At 37.7% G+C, this 19803-nt stretch overlaps 1 protein-coding gene across 2 annotated transcripts in view; it reads left to right on the plus strand.

The window, feature by feature from the left end:
- Window positions 1-19803, plus strand: part of LOC126974917 (protein HIRA homolog) — a 31091-nt gene that overhangs the window by 4394 nt on the left and 6894 nt on the right. For both annotated transcript variants that reach the window (XM_050822656.1, XM_050822657.1), the window contains exons 8-16: window positions 1818-1912; window positions 3049-3207; window positions 3830-3978; window positions 5950-6129; window positions 13789-13993; window positions 14537-14639; window positions 15344-15460; window positions 18187-18333; window positions 19677-19773. In XM_050822656.1, coding sequence (XP_050678613.1) covers window positions 1818-1912; window positions 3049-3207; window positions 3830-3978; window positions 5950-6129; window positions 13789-13993; window positions 14537-14639; window positions 15344-15460; window positions 18187-18333; window positions 19677-19773 — 1252 coding nt within the window. The remainder of the gene's footprint in view (window positions 1-1817; window positions 1913-3048; window positions 3208-3829; window positions 3979-5949; window positions 6130-13788; window positions 13994-14536; window positions 14640-15343; window positions 15461-18186; window positions 18334-19676; window positions 19774-19803) is intronic.

Genomic DNA, 19803 nt, shown 5'->3' on the forward strand with positions numbered 1-19803 from the left:
TTACAATTATTATTTACAAGCTGACCCGGCAGACTTCGTACTGCCTCAATCGATAAATAAAACACCTAAACTTTTGTATTAAATAAATTAAAAACAAACAGGAGTCCTTTTTTTTTTCAAACAAATAAAAAGAAATGCTCGGTATGAATGAAATTTTATAATTATTTTTGATTAATTAACACATGATGTTGCTTACTTACAAAACAGAGTTTTCCTGAACTACTGGCTATTTATAAGGTTTCAATTTGATACTGACAGACACACTGTTATGAATTAGTCTATTAATCAATTTAAAGCTTTCTGATAATATATATTTTTTGTTTCTTGTGGTGCGGTTAGTTTTAGAAATTATATTTTTTGACAAAACTTAAGATTTATCAATCTACATATAGTTTGTTGTCAAATGTTAAATAATATTGTTTGCGTTCAGAAATTAAATGTGTCACAAAACTTAAGATTTATCAATCTACATAAAAATTATATAATTAATAACTGTAGTTAATCTACCTATGATACTTACCTAAAATTAAGTAGATATTTTACCACCTGGGAAAGTTAGAAAGATATAAACATTCTAATTAGTTATTATTATTTTTAACTATTATTTTAATTTGTTTAATGAACGACTGTGTCCCACATTAAAGGAAAATCAAAATTGTTTTTTTTTTTTATTTCATTCCGAGTATTTTCATATTTATTCACCTTTTAAACCTTCCCTGGACTTCCACAAATAATTCAAGAACACAATTAGCCAAATCGGTCCAGCCGTTCTCGAGTTTTAGCGATTATTTATTTATACTATTAATCATTTACAGAAATAATCTTAAATTAGCTATAGTCCCGAAAAACTGCTTGGACAGTTTGAGTGCAGGATCAAGTAATGCATTAATGCTTATTAGAACATTGATTTTATACAAGTGTAATATTGACACACTTTTTTTACACAAATTATCTTGCCCCAAGTTAAGCATATATAGCCTGTGTTATGGGTTACAAGACAATGATATATTTAATACAATATACTTACTTAAACATACATAAATTCATATAAACATACATAAATACATTAAAACATCCATGACTCGGAAACAAACATCCTTCTAATTCATCATATAAATGCTTGCACCTACCGGGATTCGAACCCGGGACCTCTAGCTTAGTAGGTAGGATCGCTAACCACTCAGCTATACAGGTCGTGATGAACAATCTTGGGAACGCGGGAGTTTTAGAATTTCATATACATTTTGACAAATTTAATCTAATCTCTGGTCCATATTACAACAGATTTATAATTAACAAGCTTATTATATGAGTTAACAAATTTTTGTGTGAATTGATTCAGTGATTGTGACAGAGTGAAAACCGTATTCAAATCGGCTCAGCCATTCCCGAGATGGCGTGCACAAATAAATAAACAGACGAATGTTCTGAAAACTATGTTTTTGGATTCGGTTGATGTTATATCTGGCAATACACAAACTATTACTTACTTCTATGATAACTAAAAAATAAAATAAGCCTTTATTATTACTACTAACTTAATTTTTCTCTTATCTCCTAATTATCTCCTCTAAGGACTTCCACATTATTCGGTCTCTGGCTACTCTCATCCTGTCCGATCTTGCTATCCTTTTAAAATCGTTCTCCCACCTTCTAATCTCTCTACCTTTCCTTCGTTTCCCGTCTCTTGGATACCATTCTGTACCGGTCTTTGTCCATTTCTCTTTTTTTTCCCCTCAGAATGTTTTCAATCCGTTTCCACTTTAGCTATGATAACTAATTAGTAGTAATTTATAACTACTATGTTACCATTTCAGGTCTAAATCTGCTTGCTTGTAGCTCCGACGGGACTGTGGCCTGCATACAGTTTACCAACGAGGAAATTGGCACACCACTCACTCTTGAGGAAAAGGTAAGTTGATTTACTAAATCTAGGCTCACGTGATACACGATCTAATCTTAATAGGCTATTTGACAGTATGAAAAATAGTACACTATTTATTTGAATGGTAATAATACAATTTGCATTATTCTTAATATATATAAACTACGTGTCACGTTGTTTGTCCGCGATGGACTCCTAAACTAATGAACAGATTTTAATGGGGATTACTTCATGGAGTGCAGTTTAGTCCAACTTGAGAGATAGGATAGTTTTTATTTCGATTTGTGACCCATAATTATTTTTATTTTCAATATTTGTTTTGTATGGACATATTTTCTATGAGAGAATTAATGACGCACGGTTTGACAGTTCTGCTGACAAACAATTTCATTATAACAACAGGGAGCTCATTTTACGAAATAATTCTTGATGTTATGTAATATTATTGGCAAATTCCTATAAAACAGTATTTTTTTTTATTATCTACAAAATAACGTCTGTCGTGTCAGTTAATAATTATATCAAAATGTTTTTTTTTAACAAATAACTGAAAATAAACATACATTGTTTTGAATTAGAACGAGAGAGTCGTAAATGGTTTTGATTGGCTAAAGTAACTATGACGTAACACGTCTGTAACTCTATCTTCTGTCATTGCTAGCCGTGTGTTGGTGACTTTAATGACTTGTGGTTTTGAGACTATTTTAAATATCGTTCTATTCTATCAACGTATCTTAAATCATGGAGGGAAGTTTTGAGAAAGTTTGTTTATTTTCGTTTGTAATAAATAAATATAACAACATTTCACTATGAGTATTGTATATTATCAGTAAGTAGGTTTAGTAGTTTATTTTTCAATAATATGAGAGATTGATAATCGTTGTAGCCAATGGTTGTTCACAACACTTTCCTGTTATAAAGAGTAAGGTTATATATATACCAACACAATTCTTCTATGAGTACGATTTTGTGCTGTAGTAATCAGCTACCACCACCAGTTTACAAGTTGGTTAAAACTTTCTGTATATCAGAAATAAAGAGTTTTTCAGGACACTTTTTTTAAATATCCATAATTCAATCAATTCGACACGAGCTTCGCTTCTCTACGAGGCATCTTCAGATGTTGATTCGCCAAATAACGCCTAATTCAATATTTTTTTTAGAATTCCCTGTACGAGAAAATATATGGCAAGTGTCTGGCGAATGAGTCCGGTGACAACCTGCTGGTGGAGTGTCCAGAGATATTGGTGGCGCGGGAGACGCAGCAGGCCAGGAAGGAGCCGCCCAAGGATGAGTCCACACCCAAGAGTGACAAGTCACAGGTGAAACTTTTTTTTACAATAATAATATTGGAACATTCTTACACAAATTATCTTGCCCCAAACTAGGCATAGCCTGTAATATGGGAGCAAGATAACGATATATTTAATATACTTACTTAAACATACATAAATACAAATAAACATCTATGACTCGGAAACAAACATTCATATTCATCGTATAAATGATTGCGCTTACCGGGATTATAACCCGGCACCTCTAGCTCAGTAGGCAGGGTCACTTTACGCACACTACAATCTACTAGTACTTACGTATTGGGTACCTACTTGGGTGGAGAGAGGGGCCATTTACACGCTTTCAAGATCTTAACTTGTGGCTATACCTTGCAACTCGCACGATAAGAGAAGAAAGGATTACGTACTTAATGTACGTACGTACGTTACGTACTTGATGTAATTTGGTACCTATATGTAATGCTGGCGTATGTTTTGTATATCTAAAACGCATACTTGGAAATACTTTTAATCTGGTCAAATAAACAAAAAATATATACTGTCATTGGAATTAAAGAGCTATTAGCTTTCTGCACGCTAAACACAAATAGAAAGTTAACTTTTTGAGTAGATGTATTAAAAGTGATATTATATTTTTGTTGTCGTGCAGCATAAGCCGCTGTACACCCCCTCCCCGGTGTCGACCCAGTCCAGCCCCACTCCGCTTCGACCAATGGACCGGCAGATCGAGACTCGCACCTCCGACGGCAAGCGGCGAATCACACCGGTCTTCATACCGCTCACCAACGTCGACGCCAAGTAAGCACAAGCTCTTTATGCCGCTCACCAACGTCGAAGCCAAGTAAGCACAAGCTCTTTATGCCGCTCACCAACGTCGACGCCAAGTAAGCACAAGCTCTTTATGCCGCTCACCAACGTCGACGCCAAGTAAGCACAAGTTTTTTATGCCGCTCACCAACGTCGACGCCAAGTAAGCACTGGTTCTTTATACCGCTCACCAACGTCAACGCCAAGTTAGCACAGGTTCTTTATACCGCTCACCAAAGTCGACACCAAGTAAGCACAGAGTCTGTATACCGCTCTCCAACGTTGACGCCAAATAAGCACAGGTTCTTTATACCGCCCACCAACGTCGACGCCAAGTAAGCACATGGTCTTTCTACCACACACCAACGCCGATGCCAAGTAAGCACAGGTTCTTTATACCGCCCACCAACGTCGACGCCAAGTAAGCACAGGTTCTTTATACCGCTCACCAAAGTCGACACCAAGTAAGCACAGAGTCTTTCTACCACACACCAACGCCGACGCCAAGTAAGCTCAGGTTCTTTATACCGCTCACCAACGTCGACGCCAAGTAAGTACATGGTCTTTCTACCGCACACCAACGCCAACGCCAAGTAAGCACAAGGTCTTTATACCGCTCACCAACGTCTACGCCAAGTAAGCACAGAGCCTGTATACCGCTCTCCAACGTCGACGCCAAGTAAGCACAGGTTATACCACACACCAACGCCGACGCCAAGTAAGCACAGGTTCTTTATACCGCTCACCAACGTCGACGCCAAGTAAGTACATGGTCTTTCTACCGCACACCAACGCCAACGCCAAGTAAGCACAAGGTCTTTATACCGCTCACCAACGTCTACGCCAAGTAAGCACAGAGCCTGTATACCGCTCTCCAACGTCGACGCCAAGTAAGCACAGGTTATACCACACACCAACGCCGACGCCAAGTAAGCACAGGTTCTTTATACCGCCCACCAACGTCGACGCCAAGTAAGCACAAGTTCTTTATACCGCTCACCAAAGTCGACACCAAGTAAGCACAGAGTCTGTATACCGCTCTCCAACGTTGACGCCAAATAAGCACAGGTTCTTTATACCGCCCACCAACGTCGACGCCAAGTAAGCACATGGTCTTTCTACCACACACCAACGCCGACGCCAAGTAAGTACAGGTTCTTTATACCGCCCACCAACGTCGACGACAAGTAAGCACAAGTTCTTTATACCGCTCACCAAAGTCGACACCAAGTAAGCACAGAGTCTGTATACCGCTCTCCAACGTCGACGCCAAGTAAGCACAAGTTCTTTATACCGCTCACCATCGTCGACGGCAATAAGCACAGTTAATTTAATTTAATTAAAGTTAATTTGGAATAAACTTTTTTATGCATGTGCCACTAATATTATCGAATGATTAAAACCTCTTTTGGTATTTTATTTTCTAAAGTGACGGAAAAAATTAAAACCGCCGTTTTTTTTGCAAATGACTTTATAAATTTTAATATGTATTTGTTTATTAAAAATGCAATGTAACATTACAGATTAAATCTAAACCGTTACAAAGATATTATACTAAAGAAAGAAAACTATCAAAATTATAAACTAGTTATCTTATTTGGTAGAGCTTACAGGCATCATACTGTCAAATCTTTTATTACATTCTTTGACCAAACATTCTATCGAGCTGGCAAATAGATCACACTGTGGTGTTCCTCAAGTACAGAGTTTAGAAGACAGATGGCTCGTATTACAGGTGTGTGCTTGAGTGCGTGCAGGCGGCTGCGCTAACAGTACAGAGACGCAGCAAACGTTGTCATAAGTATGTGCAGTCCACTCTGCCACCAGTTATTTGGAGAACAAACTTAGTAAGAGCTACGTACCTACGTAACTGCAGTGAATCAAAGCCAGATGTCCTTGTAATAATTTATTTTATTTTATTGTATGTTATTGTCAAGGAGTGACACAAAACGTTTGTTACAGTGAGTCTCTGGGGTCGCAGCCGGGCGGCGGACTGGAGAACTGCTTCAGCACATCGTCCCAGAGCAAGTCGCGCATCCGAGTCGAGCGCCGCGACGATATCGTGATCCACCCCAACGTGAGCAACCACGCGCTATCCACCTCTGCTTCCGCTACCGACACCGTCGCCGCGCCGCAAGACAAGTTAGTCCTTTAGTACTACGTACTCTCTCTGGGGTCGGTCCCTCATGTCTGAGGGAAGAACAAGCATTATGTTGCTGAACATATGCTGCATCTTCCATCTACCTCCATCGGATTCTGTCCAGCGTGTCTCTAAGTACCATGGAGAATTTGGATGAGTACTTATAATAATAATATATTCTCAATACTTGCGATTCCTTAGAGGGCGTAGTTTGTCTTAATACACTCGAGTAGGGTAATCTCACTGTGCTATTTCATTCTGTAAAATTAGAATAATAGAACACACAGGGTTAGAAGCATGAAACAGCAATTGCAAGGGCCCTTAAACTTTCTTAGTATGGGAACCAATTTTAACAGAAAAAATAAGCGTATCGAACTTGGGTTGCGGCGCTGGGCTCAAAGGATTCGTACTGCGAAATTCTTAAGAAGAAATATAACTGTGTTTCCATATTTTTTAAGTGGCAAATCGCCCGTGCGCAATCGAAGCACGTCGTCAAAATCTGCTAGCAGCATTTCAGTTACCCGACTGGAACACGCAAGTTCTGGTCATTGTCGAAAGCTGCTCTTGGTAACTTCAACCAGCCGTCCCTACTGCCGCTGCACATAAGAAATGACACCGATATACGGCAAAAATGCTCTATTTGCCTCCACCTCGACTCTTGACGACAACAGAAAAACACCGCCGACCATCCCGCGGTGTGAGAGCTCTATGCCTGAAGTACAGTTTCGACAGAAAACTGTTCGGCGAGCTCTGTTTTCGTTGGACGTTCTTATGGGCTTTCCGAGAGTTTATGCAAGTGAACCTCCTGCTTCCTCACTGGGTGCAGCATACAGGTCGTTGTCGACGGTTATTGCTCGAACCCGAAGACCTTGAACGCTGGAGTGCGCTGAGGCTGTGTGCTATTTCTTCTACAAAGCAATGTATGCTAGAGGTGTCCAACATATCAGATTGACGACAGCACTGGTAATTCCGTATACACGGGCCACGCAGGTCTCCCTCGGGAAATCGTCAACCAGGGAGAAACTCGTGTCTTCTTTCGTACTGCAAAGCTGTGGAATAGGCTTCCTTGTGCTGTGTTACCACGATGATACCACATGGGGCCTTAACGGCAGGCTTCTATAATTCCTCTGGTGTTGCTATAGAATGTGGGTGGTTCCCCGTACGGTAAAAGAACTCACACATTTGCTTGATGTATTTGCAATATTTTTTACTACAATTGCTGCCTTGAAGAAAAGCGTTTGTTGTTCAAAATTAAATTTTATTACAATATGCTACTATATACTATTCTATTGTTCTTACTGTGGATTCTGTCGAAGATATATCACGTTAAAATAAACCACCAAGCTTAGGGTATTTGTTGTCAAATTTTCACCATTATGGGTGTTGAGATTGAACCTAGTTTTATTTTCTTATTATACCTGAAACACATGCTGTTAGACTATTAAGCACATACACTATTAGAATTACTTACTTTATTGGTCTGCCAAATTCTCTTGCCAAATATTGGACCAACTCTCATACATATTGTGTGTTACTTATAAACCCCAAGTAAAGTAATTCCAAGTTAAAAAAATTGTTTTGTCCTTTTATTACCTTTGTCACTACAGAATTACATGACAAAGAGAAGTAATTTTAAACTTGGAATAACTTTACACTATGTTAAGAAGTAAGACAGTAAGGGTTCGAGGATGGTGCACCAGCCATGAGAGAAAATTTCAGAATGTTGGGGTACCTGTTTGAGTAGCTAGCCTTGCACAAACATTTTCATTTTCATTACCAAGGATGCCTGAATAAGCTGGACTCCATCCTAAAACTGTGTTAATATTGAGGTCGTAACCCTCTTTCCAAGATTTCCCTTGAGTATAATAATTGTATTGACTTTTTGTCCGGAATTGATGGACGTACGTTTAACACGTGGTATTATCACATTAAATGTCAAAATCAATAAAGATAAGAAACAAGTTCGGCCACTGAACGCCAGAGGACGCTAAATACTAAGCCCTCTTTTCGCATTGATATAGATGTTACAATCGTATGCAACTTTCTCGAACATTAGACAATTAATTTGACTATTTAACGGTAGAGGGTGCGGTAATCAAATTACGATTATCACATTTATGTCTCTTGACATAGGTGTCATATTGCATTGCGTTAAACTGTTACTTATTTTTCTAATAATATTGATAATATAAAAAGTGACATATCGCAATAGCTGCGTGGCACTTCCACTTGTATTTTCCATTCCGTGGTTAGAAAAGTCAATCAATCAGTCAGTAAGTTAGAATCGCAGCTAGAAATAAATGAAATTTAAATCCTTTGGATGACCTTCACCGTCTAAACTTTAATTACGTCTTACTTTACGTTTGTGCGAGCTTAAAAAGACTAACAGATGTGATCATAATATTATTTCTTTTAGATTAATATAATTTTATTGATGAAAATTTCGTTAATATAGAAACGAGAATGAGTAAGTACCTCGAAAAGTAAGGCTATAAAATACTGACAATATTCTTATTCAATGTATTGAGTTTGTCTAACGACATACACGACAAACCTTTTCATGTACAAGCAGTTTGTATTTAGAGTGATAGCGGATTTTCGAGTGGTATTCTGAACAAGGGGATTTTCGAGTGGTATTAAGGCGAAGAGTAAGCAGAAAAAAAGCAAGCAAGGTGTTTTTTGACAAGTTTTGTGGTGAAAATATAGCATTTCGAAATATGGACACCACTTAATTCTGTTACACATATCCTAAAGTCTTATTTGTAGGTTGCTAATGCTTGCTGTTGGTTATAGTTAACACTCCAGCCTTATTGAACTACCACTTTTCTTTGCAGTTAAACAAGTTTTTTAGCATGGCACGACGCATTTCTTTAGTACTACTCTCAGAAAAGTTATTCTTACAGCTTGTACTTTTTTGTGTAGGTACATTCATTTAGATTTGTAATGAATAACGAGGATATAGATTTATAAATTTACTAAGTTCTGAGCTTTGTTTGTTAGATATAGGATACGATAAATATTTAAATATTATAATTATTTTTTCACACATTACTGCCAAAATAGCTTGAACGGAAAAAAAAATATAGGAAGTTCATAATATCAGTGTTAGGAAAATACGTCCTAACGTTTGCTGAGAACTTTCCTTTTTGCGATCGCGCTGCTGCCTCGTTTGTTATTATTCTAGTTATTAAATAATCCTTCCATGTTTTAAAGCATTAATATCTCTTTCTTTATTGTTTTTTAACATTTGTATTATTTTTCTTTTCTTTATGTAATGTTAATTGTTCATATCTATTGTACTTGTAAAAAATTTGGTGGCAGTTCTTCGCAAATAAAAAATTATTATTATTATTATAAACTGTTTTCCACGCAATTTTTTTTTAAATATTGGCTATGATACATAGATGCCGGGCCGTCAGCCGTGGACTCATATCGCTCAAAGTCGCTGGCATTTAGTGACGCCTTAAGGCTGAGACGACTTAACAACTTAGCTGACTGAGCTTAGCATAATCTTTGTTTTCGTTTTTATAGTCATTTGACAGTTGAAATTATACTGAGCTCAAGCCCAATGCAAAAGTCATGTTCGCGTTTTATCAAACCCAGCTTAATTGTTAACCTAAAGGCAAACTATATGATGTAGTACGTTTACAATTAAAATAAGCTAACAACACCAACAACAATAATTATTTACGGAAACAAAATATATAGTTAAACTATACTATATCATTTGCGAGTAAAACAAGAACGTAGAATTGCAGTTAACACAATACGTATATCATACATTGTGTAATGCACAATGGTAAATTTTTACGATTTGTGAATTTACTATTGAAAGAATTTTAGATTGGCATACTATAATCTGGAAGCTCGGGAAGCTCCGTAAAATCTTCTCGTCCCAAATACCACAAGACAAGTGTCTGAAGACGAAGGTTTTCAACCAGTGTGTGTTGCCAGTGATGAGTTACGGTACGCAGACGTGGTCGCTAACTATGGGCCCTATGAAAAAGTTCATGGTCGCTCCGAGAGCAATGGAGAGGGCTATGTTTGGCGTTTCACTGCGAAATCGAATCAGAAATGAGGAAATCCATAGGAGAACCAAAGTTACCGACATAGTCCATATGATTGCGAAACTGAAGTGGCAGTGGGCAGGATACATAGTTTGATGGCCGTTGAGGCAGTAAAGTACTCGAATGGCGACCACGTACCGGAAGACGCAGTGTTACTGCGTTACGCAGGCAATATATGCGTAAATACGCATATACAAGATGGACCGACGATCTGGTCTAGATCGCCGGAATTCGTTGGATGAGAGCAGTGCAGGACCGATCGTCGTGGAAATTTTTGCGGTAGGCCTTTGTCCAGCAGTGGATGTCGTCCGGCTGATGATGATGATGATAGTATAATCGCACTGTATATTGAAGTATATTATGCATCCAGTGAAATAAAGCAAGAATTGTCTAAAGAATATCAATTTACATTGAGATTCTAAATATAACTAAAATAATAATATAATAGATGCAGCTAATCACCTTCTTCTTAAAATCGAAAACATAACGTTCATATTCGCATCATAATTTTATTCCTTACTCGCCAAAATCACAACGAATACAGGCAATTATACGCATAATTACATATACACAAAAGGAACGGTAAAATAAGTACTATAAAGTTCATATTCGATAGCATAATGACGGTCCGATAATTATTATAGTTGCTTAGCGAGTATTATAAATAAGTAACAGTATGAGGGCAATAATATTTACGGCATTTGGTATTTATAAAACGCAGAGATAATTGGGGCTCTGCTAAGGTGCATATTGATAATATGTATAGGTACATATTTTGATGCGCTTCACAGCAGCAAGTTCTTTTATGTGCAAACTAGTTTCATTTTTGAAGTCATTGTTACAAGTTATCACTGAGGTTTCAAAATTTATTAATCATGGCATATTCATTGAATTGCGATTATCGATTTAAAAATTAATGTTAAATATATAATTAATATTAAAAATAGTTCATTTTCTTGCTATCAGCGTCGGAACGTAGTGTTTGACCTAAATATATTGATAACTGTGATTATTCGCGACTTCTTTGGCTTTAATTAGCAGTTGTTTGTTGGCAGGTGTAAGATGGTTGTTTTTAAATATCTTATTTGTACCTTTTAAACCAATACAAATGCTAATTATGGGAACTTTGTTAAGACAACTGGCCGCTACAATGTTTTCCTTCACATATCTGTTTACAAATGATACTATGATGGGTATTGTTATTGACCCCCTTTCTGTTACTCTAGTGACGTAGTTAATTTGTGATTTGCTTACTGATTTACTATTATAGGATATTTATTGAATTAGGCGTTACTTTGCGGAAATCCATAGCAAGAGTCTCTTGCCAGATTTTGGCGAGACACGTGTCGAATTGTTTTAAAAACAAATATCTGCGGAATTAACACTAAAGAAAACTTAAATCATTTGTATATTATAGGATACTATTTTGTTGATAATGTTAATCTGATTCTCGGTCGCAGTTACCGGTACACCCATTATTTCTACATTATTGGCTCGAAGCCACTGCTCACCGAGATTACCTTCTCTAATCTATGATATCAATGACAACCCTTGACAATAGAGAGACGAGACTCCAAGCTAGATACTTGACTCGATATGCTCGTAGACCGGGTCTCAAGTCATCAACTAGATTGACCATAGGACGCAATGTATTGTTGATTTTAGTTATCTCCTTCACGACCTTGTCCAACGTGAATCAAGTTTTCTTTGTTGCGACCTTTTAATAAAAACCGGTACATTGAATTATTAATTGCCAAAAAAGACTCGTCTCATTATTTATATAATGTACAGTTAAGTAATGCGATTTATATACGAATAAAGTCTCTTTATTTAATCTATTAATTTGAAACGCTTCAAATTCAGAGTGTGGGGAAAGTACGAATAAATTTGGGTGGTAAAGATGTATTTAAATTCATTTTCACGCGTTCTTTATATGTTTGTTTAATAAACATTTGGAAATATTACGATTTACACACAAACTATGTTGTGTCCGCTATAGTGTCCCTATTAGAAATAATAGGCTGTCATGTTAAGGTCAAATAACTCTCTTCTTTCAATTGATAAAAACTATCGTTTGTCCCGCTCGTGAATGCGAAAACCAGCGCGCCATTTGTCTCATACCGCTTCGAGTTGTAGGATAATACTGCATAATGATGAGTAATCGGGAATTTGTAATTGAGTAGGGAATTACATTGTTTGTGGCAAAATTTTTTTTTGTGTGTTTTTGCTTTTTAAAAAAACCGCTATGGCAGTTGTATAAAACTCATCATCAGAATCAAAACTCATTTTTCAAAAGGGAAGTTATTGATACGAAAGCACCGATCTCTAGTGTCGCTGTGTATACCTACGAATTGGCATGGCGCGTTGGCGCGCCCGTGAGTGTGCTAAAATTTTAACAACGTTCCAAATGGCGTGCCCGTGAATGGGGGACTTAACATGAAGCACTAATGTATCACTTTACCACACTACTTGAATGTATTTAGCTACAAATTGTATCCTCGTAGGGTATTATTTTAAATCCTATTACCTATTTATAACGTCACAAGACAACGTTAACAAACTATGAATAACTGTCTTTATTAATTCTCTCGGTTATTTTTTTTAATAATACCTACATTTGTTAATACTTTTTATAGTGCTAATGCTAATTGTAATTTTTTTCTATCTCTTATATTTTTAAATTTGAAACTTTATCAGACATGCAGCCATCATCACACTGCCTTGGTCATTTCCACATTAAGTCAATTCCAATACCTACGTATGTGATTTATATTTCTTTAGGCCCGGTATCCACTATAGCAAAATTTAATTTAATGCAATTTAATTTTGATTTATATTTCTAATTTATGACATAATCGCGATTTAATTTTTAAAACGTGGAAATTATTCATTTTAATGTACTTAATGGTATTTGCGCCAATAATTAGCACGCAATTAGCAGCAAGTAGCACTTAATTTGTATTCTTGTCTATATTTTTATATGTATTAGTGTATACTTTATTGGTGCAATAAATAAATAAAGCGGAGAGGAGATTAATTTTGATAACCAATCAAATTTCTTTAGTACCATATTTCCTTTCCGTTTAGTTTTTGTGGAAATGGATCAGAAGGAGAAGAGAAGAGATATCTCATTTATCTATAGAATATCGTGGTGCGTCGAGCAATCAAGCGGCGCGCCTTTTTCCTAGACAGTGGGAGGCTCCTTTGCAGAGGAAGCCGACTAGTTTATTGGTACTATAATGGGCAGTATTGTGTTTCGGTCTGTAGAGCGCCGTAGCTAGTGAAATAACGGGGCAAAGGTGATGAGCGCATTTGTAGTGCCACTCAGAATCTTTTGGGTTGTCCAAGTGGCACTGCATTGTACTGGGCAGGGCGGATCAATTCCATCAGCTGAATTTCCCGGTCGTCTCGTTCCTTATTGTCATAAAAAAAAGACATTTTGCGTCTTCCTTTCGTAGACATCACTTGTCTGATTTTGAGCCTGCACAGCTCACATCTCCTCTCCACTTTGGTGGATATTGGGCCTCAGGCTTTTTACTTTTAGCCAAGGTTGTAAGTTCGTCAGTGGTGCAGCATTATAATATAATGTTACAGTGGTTTAGACCAGCGCCTGCGCAAGCGTGCCGCAGCCGGCCTGCCCGGGCCGCGTGCGCACGAGCTGAGCGCCAAGAGAGCTCGCACGGCCGGCCCCGCCCCGCCCGCTGCGTCGCACGGAGTGAGCGTGTCGCACTCGCTGCCCGTGCCCGTGCTGGGAACAGCCGGCCCGGTCGTGCGGGCGGCGGGCGCGCTGAGGTTACAGGTACGTTGATACTAACATATTCAAATTAAAATATTTTTATTCTCAATAGGATGTGACGTCACTTATTGAAACTCAAAAACTACCATTCATTACAAAATGAATGCCTTACGCCTGAGAAGAATGGGCGCTACAAACTCAGCGGGCTTTTATTTTTGATCAAAAAATATGTTTACAAAGTAATGTAGTACAATTAATCTAATTACTTTATAGCTCAGGCGCTCCATTCCTAATCAGTGGTATCATTAAGAAAGTCATTTGAGGCCCTTGATTCTTGAAAAATCCAAAATTTTGTGAGCGGCAATTGTATTGCGCTCGTCACATTGATAAGATGTCTCATTATTGTGATAGTCTCATTTTCCCAGTAATTTCATTAGCTACAGCACCCTTTAGACCGAAACACAGTAATGCTTACACGTTACTGCTTCACGGCAGAATAGGCGCCGTTGTGGTACCCATAATCTAGTCGACATCCTGCGGAAAGGCGCCTCCCACTGGTGGTGGTTTTTGTACGACTTCTAATTTTATATGTTATGTTGTTACCAGGTTGTAAACAAGGCGTGCAACACACCGTACGGAACTCTATCCCGCCTCGAGTTGATACCAAATAATTCCGCATCAAACGATCCAGTTTGGGAAACATACCTCGGTGAGATTACTATTTCTGTAATGAGTAAATTTGTCATTTATATGGCCTTCGATACAAAAATTAAATATTAAGTTGCCGTATTTTATTGTAACGTCGTACTTGTCGTATTTCTTCAAAGGAAAACGAAAACCGAAGGATATGTAGATTGAAAATATTATTACAGGTCCGTAATTGGCTTAGGTTATTTAAGAAAATTACTTCAGACCGAAACATAATAGTATTTACACATTACTGCTTCGGAACAGAAAAAGGCGCCGTTGTGGTACCCATAATCTAGCCGGAATCCTGTGCAAAGGAGCCTTCCACTGATAAATGCACGTTGTCGCTTTTTACGATGTCCTTGATCCTGAGACTTTCCTATAACTTATATTGTCTTTTTATGAAATAGGAGGATAAACGAGCGTACGGGTCACATGGTGTTAAGTGATCACCTCCGCCCACATTCTCTTGTAACACCAGAGGAATCACAGGAGCGTTGCCGGTCTTTAAGGAGGGTGTATGCGCTCTTTTCGAAGGTACACATGTCGCATCGTCCCGGAAACACCGCACAAGGAAGCTCATTCCACAGCTTTGTGGAAGAAAGTATAAGCTCTCGGGAAGCCCGAATTCTCCGGTGAAGCACAGGGCAAAAATTATGTTTGACAAATAGATTCTGCGCGGGTACATGAGCAGTAAGGTATTGTACAGTAAGGTCTTGTGCGCAGGCTCCGCCGTGACTTGCGTCGCGTGCGAGGCCCGCTGGGTGTGTGCGAGCACGGCGGACGGCGCGCTGCACGTGTGGCGACTGAAGCCGGGGCCCGCGCGGGCGTTGCCACCCATCGGTATGAATATCAATTAAAAAAAAAAAGTATGCATTTATTCATGACAACAATAAAATTGGACGTTATTCCAGAAAAATGTTCCAAACCACAATCGTTTCGAAATTGAGTTGAGAACACAAAACTGGTCACGTGATTCATATTAACGGACTGACAAAAAATGGCAGCCTTACTGGCACTCTATAAATAACATCATGAATTAGTAGCCCAACCCACAAATATGGAATACACTAATATTTATTAAACTTTAAACACGAATTCCTTGACATGTGATGTTTGTGGCTTGGAACGTTTTTCTTAAACGTCCAATTTACATATTAAAAATAGGATGTCATGAAAAGGACACCCACTTAGCATTTTTGGAATTAAAATAAGGATCACCCGAGTTCGAATACTGATTTTCAGTAGGTACCTACCAAGTCGACCTGTTGACAGCGGCTGTAGACAACACGGTTTCTTTTGTTATAGGCATAAAAAGTGACCTTTTAAAAATAGTACAAAAAGAGAGAAAGAAACTAAAAATATACTAATTAATAAGAATAAATAACTTTCACAGCTACCAGAAGAAATAACAGTATTATTGATAAGATATTAAAATATACTCAGTATTGCTGTCATCTCTGGTCTGGCGCACCCCCGTATCAGCAAACTCCATCGAGATCCATTCAACCGCGTGCATCGCAGAGCATCTCGAAATGTCGAGGACCCAGTGCTATGTGAACGGCTGGGTCGCTTGGCGTTGCGTAGAGGTTTCGCTTCATTGTGTTTCTTCTACTGCATTCATCACGAGAAGTGTCCCGAAGATATATTCCACCTTCGCACGACACGCCATAAGTTACGATATCATCCCCACCATCTGGATGTGTGTCGGTCCTCCACAGTGCAGTTTTCAAGGAAATTTCTTCCACGTCCTGCAAAGCTGTGGAATGAGCTTCCTTAAGCGGGACTATTCGACATAAGTATCTTCAATATAAAGCGCGTACACCTCCATTAGAGGCCGGCAACGCTCCTTTGTTGGCATTGGCATTGTCCCCCTTTTCCACAAAAAATATACTCTGTGTATTCAGAAATACATAGTTTCTAAAATAAATAGTTTTCGAAACCGTCACTCCAAGCCTCATTTCATACCGAAAGCTGCTTTCGTTTTGATCATAAATCTGACGCTCTGATGTAACACTAGCAGTGGCCCGAACGTCCTTATAAAATCTTCGCTTCAAAAATATTAATTAAAAACAACAAACAATAAAAAATATACACTTGCCACTGGTTTACTGAAATACTAATATTTTAAAAGTATAATTTATATAATGTTCTGTGTTAGTAAATCTATATCTATGATCACCGTAACTTGTTGGATGGATTAAAATTTACCTAACTGATATTTTTCTACTTGGAGCATGCTTAAAATATGTTTTTACAATTTTTGAATTATTTGAAGTTGTGAAGATTAGATAATATAATATTCACAGACAACCTAATATTTCTCTAGTTAAAAATAAAAACAATAAAGTTAAAATAGTTAAGACAGACGCGGCATCAAAGTCATTGTGTAACAATTGCTTAGTTAACGAAGAATCTGCTTATAGTGGTGGTATTGTAAATGTTTTTTTTGTTTATGAAAATAAAGGACGAGACGAGTAGGACGTTCAGCTGATGGTAATTGATACACCCTGCCCATTACAATGCAGTGCCGCTCGGGATTCTTGAAAAACCCAAAAATTCTGAGCAATACCACAATTGCGCTCGTCACCTTGAGAAATAAGATGTTAAGTCTCATTTGCCTAGTAATATCACTAGCTAGCATTACTGCTTCATGGCAGAAATAGGCGCCGTTGTGGTACCCATAATCTAGCCGGCTTCCTGTGCAAAGGAGCCCTTGAAACTAACATTAATTATTAACAATCAACCTATATTAAAAGGCATAAAGGCATTTTTTTTCTCAAAATTGATGTCTTTAGAATTATTTTTGAAGTCATTTCTATTTCTAATATACTACTACCGCTTCGGAAACAAATGGCGCTCTGAGAGAGAAGAAGTAGCACTAGAAACTCTCCCAGCATTTTTTGTTTGCGCTCTTTTTAATAAAAGATACAATATTGTACTGTCATTTCTATTGCTATAAAATCATCACAATCTAGTCCCAGGATTAACGACGAAGCCATTTCTTAATAAAATATTTAAATTTATTTATAGATAATGCCTGAACAGTGGCTGGGACTTTATTATAAAAGTGTATACATTTACCATTAAAGCTAGTATGTTATATAATAATAAATATCTATTTATTTTAAAACGTAACGTTAAAACAGTACAGTAGTGTTACATTTTTTAACAGCTAGTATTTTGTGAGGAGCTGGTGTCTGAAGTAGGTTGACCGGTTGACCCCGTATTACATATCACCAGGACCTCACCCCCAGATATAAGGATCACAATGATTAAAATAGTATACATCTGTACTAGTAGCTAGAAGAGCATTAATAACAATAGATGGCTTTAAATTTAAATTACTAGTAATATAATGTGTGTGTTAAGTTCTGTTGAGGTGGTACATTGACAGCACTTTGTTTACCTTATTGTAAAGGTTACTTTAAAACTTTAAACTAAAGAATATTAAAACTATTAAGCTAATATAAGTACTAGATAGCATTGTCTGTGTCTAAAAATGCTTATGACCTACAAGCTTCGAGCGTATAGATGTAAGGCACTCGTACATTTATCAATGTTGTTAGCCCTCCCTGCGCCTGCGCACAAGCTGACCCTGTCGGGCGAGACTCTGGCCGTGGTGACGTCATCGGCCGAGCTGGTCGTGTGGAGTCTGCCCGGCGCCGCCTGCGTGCTGCCGCCGCTGTCCTTCAGGAACCTGCTCTCCAACAACGGTACCCATCACACTTTTATTATGAGAATAAGGGACGAGACGAACAGGACGTTCAGCTGATGGTAATTGATACGCCCTACCCATTACAATGCAGTGCCGCTCAGGATTCTTGAAAAGCCCAAAAATTCTGAGCGGCACTACAACTGCGCTCGTCACCTTAAGACATAAGATGTTAAGCCTCATTTGCCTAGTAATTTCACTAGCTACGGCGCCCTTCAGACCGAAACATAGTAATGTTTACATATTACTGCTTCACCGAAGAAATAGGCGCCGTTATGGTACCCATAATCTAGCCGGCATCCTGTGCAAAGGAGGCTCCCACATTCACAAACAACTAACATTATATTATACTTGTTACACTCATCAATAACAGTGAATAAAACTCTCTTTTACTCAGTTAAAGCTGAAATTATGTATACGAATGATGTACAAAAAATAAATAAAACATGCTAGGTACCTGAAGGTAGGCTGGGTAAATGAAGTTACTTCATAGAGCTATACCAATAAATAAAACTAAAATATCCCGCCAAAGTATAAAAGAACTATATTTTCACTCCATTTCAAAATCTGTTCTTATCTCACCATATATTTCTAATATCTTCACTTTAGTTCGTTTATATCCCCCTTATAATATAATAGAATGTGAATTATTTATATTTCGCGGTAATGCATAAAAAATTACCATTGGTCTTGAATCCCTAAATTATTTCACTACTCTCAAGATCCAATTTAATCCTTCGAAATAATTTCCCTTTTTTTATTTTTAAAATTCCCATATCTTTTCTTTATATTCAACTTTTGAAAATCATTATCTTTTATAATTTTGGGTAATCTGGAAGAGGTTGCCTCAAGTGGTTATATTGTCTTTTTGTCCTTAGGCGTGATACACTAGACTGGAGTAGAGCTAGAAACTAGAGAATAGTTAGGGAGTGTAGTTCCGATAGTTATGTCGCTGGGTCACAGCGAGTGGGTGAACGTGACGGGCGATTATTCGCGCTTTGGTAAAAGATGTCCGCTGGGAGTCGCTTGGCGACTGTTTCTGACCGTGAAGCGAGCGCACTGAACGTGTATTATTTCTTTGTAAGGTCTTATATAAATATATATTAATATAGTATCTTAGAATTATCTTTGATTAACGCGAGTGTTATACATTAAAATAAAATACTTTTTAAAAGACTAAAACGCGGGTAGTTGAAACTTTTACGCAAATACTCATTTAAAAAAACACGCGTTTTAATCCTTTAAAAAGTGTTTTATTTAAATGTAAGGAAGGCTGGCAGTGTGGTTTTATTCTATTTAATAACAATTTAACAGAATTATGATCACAAATGTGTGCAATTACAGCGACAATCACAAACTGTAGTCTACTAGAAGATGGCAACCCCATGATCTCACTCAGTACGGGCAGGAGTTATATTTACTGCAAGAAATTATCAGCGTGGTGAGTTTGGTCACATATTATCTTTTTATG

This window comes from Leptidea sinapis, chromosome 34 (assembly GCF_905404315.1).
Source record: "Leptidea sinapis chromosome 34, ilLepSina1.1, whole genome shotgun sequence".
Lineage (NCBI taxonomy): Eukaryota > Metazoa > Arthropoda > Insecta > Lepidoptera > Pieridae > Leptidea > Leptidea sinapis.